The 7,842-nt window shown below is 53.4% G+C and overlaps 1 protein-coding gene across 1 annotated transcript in view; it reads right to left on the bottom strand.

Moving 5' to 3' along the window:
* The window catches only part of ASIC2 (acid sensing ion channel subunit 2), a 995,646-nt gene extending 988,310 nt beyond the window's left edge, over positions 1 to 7,336 (bottom strand). Inside the window, exon 1 of the mRNA XM_024737229.1 lies at positions 6,620 to 7,336. Within this exon, the coding sequence (XP_024592997.1) occupies positions 6,620 to 7,174 (555 nt within the window). The 5' untranslated portion in view covers positions 7,175 to 7,336. The remainder of the gene's footprint in view (positions 1 to 6,619) is intronic.
* Between the last annotated feature and the right edge of the window lie 506 nt (positions 7,337 to 7,842).

Raw genomic sequence — 7,842 nt, 5'->3', positions numbered from 1 at the left:
TCTTTCCCAAACTTCCCAAGTTTTCTCCAGTGACTGGATTGTTTCTATAATCAGAAAGTATACTGTTAAAATAATAATAGGGCTTCCCTGGTGGCGCAGTGGTTGGGAGTCCGCACGCCGATGCAGGGGACACGGGTTTGTGCCCCGGTCCAGGAGGATCCCGCATGCCGCGGAGCGGCTGGGCCCGTGAGCCATGGCCGCTGAGCCTGCGCGTCCAGAGCCCGTGCTCCGCAACGGGAGAGGCCACGGCAGTGAGAGGCCCGCGTGCCGCAAAAAAAAAAAAAACAATAATGAGACAAGTCTTCCCAATGCAGGTGGAATCCTGGGTCCCTATACTGAAAAGGGAAGCCAAAAAATGGCTATTTCAGTTGACATCAGAGTCACCTGACATTTGAAAACTTTCAAACCCATTTCACACACTCACGACACACTGTAAGAGCTTTCCCTGTGCTAAGCAGTTCTAAGTCCTGAGAATATCAAGTTAGAAAAGACATCATGTCTTACGGGGAGGAGAAACTGAAATGGGCAATGAATAAAAATTATCAGTGGTTAAAGAATTCCGTTTTAAATTAAATCATCTCTAAGGTTCCTTTTAGCCGAAACACTTCACGATTCTAATGCAAGGAAAAGTATAATGACTGTTCTAGGAGAGGAGTAATCCAAAGGCTGTTTAGAGAACAGGAGAGGAGGAGATTAAGTTAGATTATGACACGGGGAGAGGGGTTGGCAGTGGTTTCCTGGAGAAGGCCACAGAGATATTAGAGCCAGATTTGGGGGGGGTGGGGGTGGGGTCGTATTATTTATTCGAAATCCAGGGCATGTTTGGCAGTTGCAGTGAATCAACCGAAATACAGTTAGTTCAAGTTGCTGGATCTTTGATTTCACCGTTGTTCAGGATTACACCACAAACGCAATGTAACCTGCGGAAACTTCCAGGCTCCCCCGCAAGCTCCTTCTGCCATCCTGAGGAACCCCTACACTTGGTCGCCCCTGGTCGCTGTCTGGCTGCGGTGCGGGGAGGTGGCCTCTGGGCTGGGCATCCAGTGACTTGGGCTCCTCGCTGCCCCAGGACACTGGCACGCGCACCTTCACGTGGAGGCAGCCCCACTCCTGCGCCGCTGCTTCTCATCTCCTGCGGGCCCGTTTCGCGTCCCCCAGCACCTGCAGCTCCTCTGGCCTCCTCCATTGCCACCCAGCGCCAGGGTGTCCGTGCGGCCCCAGGCCCGAGTCCGCCCAGCCTCTCATCCCCAATGGCGACCACGCCTAGAGCCGGATTTTAAAGGATGAGTAGGATTTAAATAAGTAGACAGAGAGAGAGAGGTGAGAGATGAAAAGAAGGAAGAAAGGCCCATGAGCAAAGGATGCTGGGTCAGTTCAGGAAACAGCAAGTAACTATTGAATTAAAAAAAAAAATCTTTGTTGGGTATTTACTGTGGGCAGACCCTGCATTCAGCATGAAGGATGCAGAGAATGTGTTTGATGAGACAAGACTCCTGCTCTCAACACCCCACCCCCATCCACAGGGGATGGGAAATGGGCCATGAGCTTTCAGAGGGCAAGAATCTGGTCTAGCTCTCTCCCTGCTACACGGGAGGTGCTCTGTTTGATTAACAAAGGAACGGATGTGCAGACACACAGCACACACACTCATGATAAAAGATGCAGGCCTGCTACCCAGGCCACTCGACTCTTACCAGGGCTTAGGACAGCACAAGCTTCCTGGGCTGAGGTTAAGTGGCATGACCTGGACCGGAAGCCAAGATGGCAGGTAAGGAGAGGATGCTAAGGCAGCAGAACCGATATGGAAGTCCTGAGAAAGGGAACGTTTGTCATATTATGAGAATTAAGAATCCCACAAACACAGCAGTTGACCATGCTCCAAAGCTGTTAGTGAGTCACAGTGTGGAATAGTGAGAAGGACACTGTCCTGAAGTCAAGACAGCCAGAATCCAACTGAGGCTCCGTCAACACTCCCGTGGGACACTAAGCAAAGCATGGGGCCTGCCCTGTACGAGGCATCTGCCATGCACTAGCTCTTGGCATCCTTTGGCCTCCCTGGATCAGTACAGCAACTCTGAGTGGCAGGTATTATTGTTCCTAATTAGAGACGGAGAGAGTGAGATTAAGAAATTTGCCCATAATTACACATCGAAGAGGGGGTACGGTTGGAATTCCAACTCAGATCTCTCCCCAAAGCCCACCTTCTTCACACACCTGCTCCTCATGTGATAAGAAGTAATAAGCTTAGCTAGGGACCCACCAGCCTGTGGCAAGATTTCCAAATACGGGGAGCTGCCTAAGCCCTCCCCTCCACATCTCTATAATGCTATGTGATGTAGACGACTAGGAATCATAGAATTGCCTCTAACAAGATCCCATTGTGGAGAGACGTTTCTTTCAGTAAGAAAGGAAGGAAATGCCTTTCCTAAGAAATCTCTAGTTTAAAGTACACACACATACACACACACACACACACACATGCACGCACAGACACACACACACTATGGCAATCAGGTTAAAAATGCAGACTGAGGGGTCATTTGCAATCCTGAATTTGGAGGCAGATGAACCCCAATGTGATAAGCAGAGAAACAATGTGAAACAGTCACGCGCTAGTCCAGGCAGTGGGGTTGCCACCTGTCCGCCATAGTTAGCTGTTGAACCCAGCTGTGACCTCCACTCTACAAAACCCCAGCTCTGCGATGCTGGGCTTTAACCCAGGGCTCAGAAAGCAGCAGGCTCCCCTCTCTCTCTGGTCTATCCTGACAGCATTACTAATCAACTGACTCTTCTGGAGGGCTGCAAACAGGGCAGGTAGGCTGGACAATAAAAGCCCTCCTACAACGGGCTTCGCTGGTGGCTCAGTGGTTAAGAATCCACCTGCCAATGCAGGCGACACGGGTTCGATCCCTGGCCCGGGAAGATCGCATATGCCGCGGAGCAAGGAAGCCCGTGTGCCAGAACTACTGAGCCTGCGCTCTAGAGCTCGCGAGCCACAACTACTGAAGCCCGTGCGCCACAGCTACTGAGCCCGTGTGCCACAACTACTGAAGCCCACGCGCCTAGATCCTGTGCTCCGCAACAAGAGAAGCCACTGCAATGAGAAGTCTGTGCACCGCAACCAAGAGCAGCCCCCGCTCGCGCAACTAGAGAAAGCCTGCAAATGGCAACGAAGACCCAACACAGCCAAATATAAAAACAAACAAAGAAATAAATTTATATTAAAAAACCCCTCCTACGAATCTTGAAAATAACCCCGCCTTACGTCTCGCAACATCTAGTTGTCACAAGGCACAAGAGATTTTTCACATATATGGTCTCACATGATTCGTTCTCCCTTTGAGTTACAAAATCACATGTTACTATCACATGTTCCACGAGCAAGTCGATGCCGAGAGAGGGTACAAAATACGACCCAGGGAATAAGCTAGGAAATGACGGAGCTGGGATTCGAACCTATGTTTTCCTACTCCCAATCTTAACTTCAGCTCATCCAGTCATGGCCAGAGACACATCCTCTGGCCAGCCCTATCACCCCAACTCCTTTCCTTCCACTCTGGGTCAGCAGGGCGATCTCCGCTGCGTAGACACTGTTGAATCAAAGCCCTCCTCTCCTCTTCCAGGAAAGAAAAGTATGCGCCTATGTGAAGTCAGGCGGTCTGAGGTGAGGGCTAAGAGTGTACCTGCCCAATCATGCAGCACATCTGTTCACGTGGCAGTCAGCGAACCACAGCTGGCTTCTGGGACTTTTAACCTCCACAGACAACCTTTCACTCTGCTAGAATCATGGCTCATTTGCTAACTAAAGGGTATTATGCACACCAGCTAAGAACTTGGAATAAGGACGCGTATGCGAAAGCATTAGCCCTGGAGATGGCACTAGGTACGCTTTGCAGAAAAAGAAAACCAGGAAAAATGATCCACCTGGGGCAGCCCCTCCCCACACTTCACTCTCTAATAAACTAGCCACAGCTCATAGGGAAGGAAGCCACCCAGCATAGGACAAACCCAGGGAGAGCCCAGTAAATTAACCAAAGGGAGAGGGATACGCAGTAGAGAGAATGAATGAGAGAGAAAGCTGGTGAGCCAACTTCTCCCATAACCACCTGTGAGGTCTCGCTCTCCTCCGGTGCACCCCAGGCCAAGGAGCCAGGGTGACAAGGTCTTGGAATGAACTTGGCGTCATGTCCGCGCCTTGTAGCATGGCTGCTCATTGCAATCAACAGGTGAAAAAGATCAGCCTCCTGCCTGGAGTATGCGCCAGGTTTCCTAGAGTGTCCCTTTTGGACACTCTCCTGAACAGCTTGGCAATCCAGCCCTGAGACCCATCCCCTCTTCAATGCTAGAGGAGGTCATCCCTTGAGAGTCAGTCTAAGGAGGGACACTCAACCAAATCAGCCTTGAACCTGGTAAGGATGGCAGATAATGACATGACACTTACTAAGCAATAAATTGTGTCCACAGGCAGCTTCATTATTTAAGAGACAACCTGGAAAGGTCAAAGGGTTGGGTCAGGTTTTACAGCCTGATCTTTGGCCTCTTGGGACCCCAGGGACCGAAATGATAGGCTAAGTACAAAACCGCAGTCTGGGATCAAAGAACCTTTACTTCTAAGTGGAACTTGGTCATGAATTGAGAGGAAGCCACTAGGTGGACATGTGGTTATGAGGATGCTTGAGAACTTGGTCCAGGGTCTGCTACCAACTGCAGTTGCTCTCGGTGCCACCTTCTGTCTCTCTCTCTGCTGTCTGCATGTTCCATGTGTGTTTCTGAGCTGCGTGGTGCAGTGGTGAAGCGGAGCGTTGCCACGGCACTGGAAAGCACGGGGTGGATACAGGGATAGTTTCAGCCTCCAAGAATGAGGCTTTTTCCCCAACTCTCCCCAAGCCACCCAAGACATTGTGCGTGACATGTTTTCGGATCCTGTTTGCTCCATTTAGAAAGGCTTCCAGGACTGCTGGTCCCTTCCCCCCAGCTCAGACCTGCTTCCTCTTTAGCATACGTACACCACAGCCTGATCTTGCTGGGCTCTTTTGCATAGTGTTTCAAATGGATAATACAAAACAACTCCCCCAGGAAAGAGAGCTCCAGGGGATGCCAGAGGCAATGAGCCCTCCCCAGCCCCGCGCCCCGCCCCCACCCACCCCCAGGCACTCTTGGCTTTTCCGGAATCAGAGACAGCGCACAGCAAGCATAGAGGCTGTGTGCAGAGACCGGTCGTAGCATTAAAAGAAACTCAGAGCAAGAGTCTGGTAGGCAGTGGCCCTGAGAGCCGGCGGGGAGTGGATGCACCACAGAGAAAGGTAGAGCATGTCTTAATTAGGCAGAGGACCTCAGACAAGAGCTGACAACAGAGTCCAGTCTCTTTGCAATTGCAGTACCTGCCACCCCGAAATTACAACTGCAATTTGGCTCAAGGCTCTGAGACTCAAAAGCTCTTGGTTCTCCCTTAAGGCGGCTTTGGGAGAAGCGGCCACACTGGGCTTCCGGAGGGTCCCACAGCACTTGATGTCCCAGACCCTCCTGGGAGCAAGGAGGTGTGGGCAGCTGCAACCAGACCTGTTATGCCAAGTTCTGCCCAGCAGCCCACTAATTAGGCGGACACAGAACCCTGGCAGCCACAGCTCTCCTCCCATTCTTCCCCTGCCCCTCTAGGAAGCCCCGTCCCGAATGGGATCCACCTCCCCCTCGCTTTTCCTCTTTACTCAGCTCCACTCTCCTCCTCCAGGCTTGCGGATCTCACAGCTGCTCGCCCCCTCCCCACACCACCCCTCTGTATCCACGTATCCACGTTGTTAAGGGATCATCATACAGACAGCAAACGAGCCTTTGAGTTTCAAGCTGAAACTCGCAGACCAGCCAGCCTGCAACGTTTCACCCTCCCAGACATCTCACTGCCCGTCCTGTGCGTGGGTCCCCACACAGACCCTCCTCTTTGGCCCAGGGACCCTGAACATCTCTTTGTTTTTGACCTGCCAGCAGACCAGACAGAGAGACCCGGGGTTCCCCTGGCCTCTCCTCTCCCCGCACGGAGCTCAGAATCCACACAGGAAAAGGAAGGAAAGAGACTTCCACACCTTTGCAGCATCACCTGCTCCAGCAAGCTCCCAAAGCCACTGGAACCATCCAGGCTGCCTCGTGCCCCCCACCCCCTTTCCTGGCAGCTTTAAGCTCCAGCCCAGCCCACAGGATGCAGTGCCTGATGCCACTTCCGAGCAGAGAGAGAGAGAGAGAGAGAAAATGCCACCTCGTCAATGACAAGCTGTTCCAATCACACAGCTCAGACACCAAGTGCCCTGGACCACGGACGGCTCAGGCCTCCTCCCTCTGGGTGGGTGGAAGGCAACTCAGCACCTCTAGAGTAACGATCCGCCACCACGGCCAGGCCCCCCCTGCTCGCCCCGCACATCTGACCAGACAGGAGTGCTCCAACCCAGCAGGCAGACCTCTCCGACCAGTCCCAACAACTCTGGCCAACTACCCTCTTGGCCTTCAACTGAGACACTGCTCTCTCTCCTGCTCCAAAGCACAGAGAGACCTCGAACCAAGCCGGAGACCGCCAGCGTGGCAGTTCTCAAAAGGACTGAGCGCAAAAATGAGCTGAAAGCCAAGTACTCACTGTGGTGAAGTCCTGGTGGCCACACTCCTGCCCTTTGAACTTGCAGTAGAGCATCATATCCTTCAGGTCATGGCCCACGCGGTGCAGGAACTCCAACATACTGAACTGCTTGGGTCTGTAGTGCTTGAAGTTGGCCTTCTGCCGCAGGGCCTCCAGCACCATGGGGTCAGCCAGGTGCGGGTCCGGGATCTGCAGGTTGACGTCCAACAGGGCGAGCAGCTCCCCGGCGTGGTACAGATCATTGGTGGTGAGCCTGGAGAAGCGGAAGCCGTTGCGGTTACAGAGGGTCACGGCTGGGAAGACCAGGCTTTGGGCCACCACCTCATCCACCTTGGTGACGTGCTGGTAAGAGAAGTAGTAGGACACCCTCTCAGAGCTCTCCACCAGCAGCAGGCCCAGAGAGCCCACGAAGGCCATGGCCCAGAGCACACGCCGGATGGTCAGCGGCCCGTACACGAAGATGTGGCGGATGCCGTGGAGGGTGGAGGTGTTGGCGAAGATCTGGATGCTAGAGGGCTGCAGGCTACCCTCGCTGGGGCTCTCCTTGAGGTCCATGGGGACCCTGTGCAGTTCCGCAACTGGCTTCAGGTTGATCAGATTTCAGGGAAGAGTTCTCAGTCCTCGGGCTCTGCTTAAACCTTGACGTTCAAGGGAGGGAAGGAAAGGCAAGCATCAGGCCAGGTGCCGTGAGTTTATCCTGAGAGCCCAGCCGCACGCCGCCAGGGGTGAGTGTTTATATAAAACCCATTCAAACTCTAGCTCCTGATTTTGTCCAGGCGATAAGGAAGGCTGGTTTTATTTAGGGAGACACCAAGGTGATGTGGAAGAGATGTGGGTGGGAAGGGAGAGCTTAGCCAATGGAAATAAAGTCCTCCCCCCTACACACGCCACTAGAGACAAGATTAAAAGCGAGAGCGAGGGAGAAAATGCTTAAAACAAGTCGCTCAGCAGCTCGGAGCCTGTTAACCAGTGCGTAATGCCCCGCGTTAACCATCCTGGGGATGTCAGGGCGGCCACGCTGATGCACTGCGGCCGGGCGCAGCGGCCGAGCTTCAGAGCCGCTGCCGCCGCCGCGGCTCTGGTCCTCTCCTCTCCCCGTACTGTTTTGGACTCCGGATTCCGTTTCTCGCCGCCGGCCTCCGTCCCTCCTCTCCTACCTCCTCCTCCTCAAGGGCCCCTTTTTTTGGGCAGAATTCCAAAGGCAGGCGGGCCGCGGCTAGCGC

The sequence above is a fragment of the Neophocaena asiaeorientalis genome, unplaced genomic scaffold (genome assembly GCF_003031525.2).
Source record: "Neophocaena asiaeorientalis asiaeorientalis breed wild unplaced genomic scaffold, Neophocaena_asiaeorientalis_V1.1 scaffold129, whole genome shotgun sequence".
Taxonomy (NCBI): Eukaryota; Metazoa; Chordata; class Mammalia; order Artiodactyla; family Phocoenidae; genus Neophocaena; species Neophocaena asiaeorientalis.
Note: the sequence above shows the minus strand (reverse complement) of the source record. Positions and strands in the feature narration are given on the sequence as shown.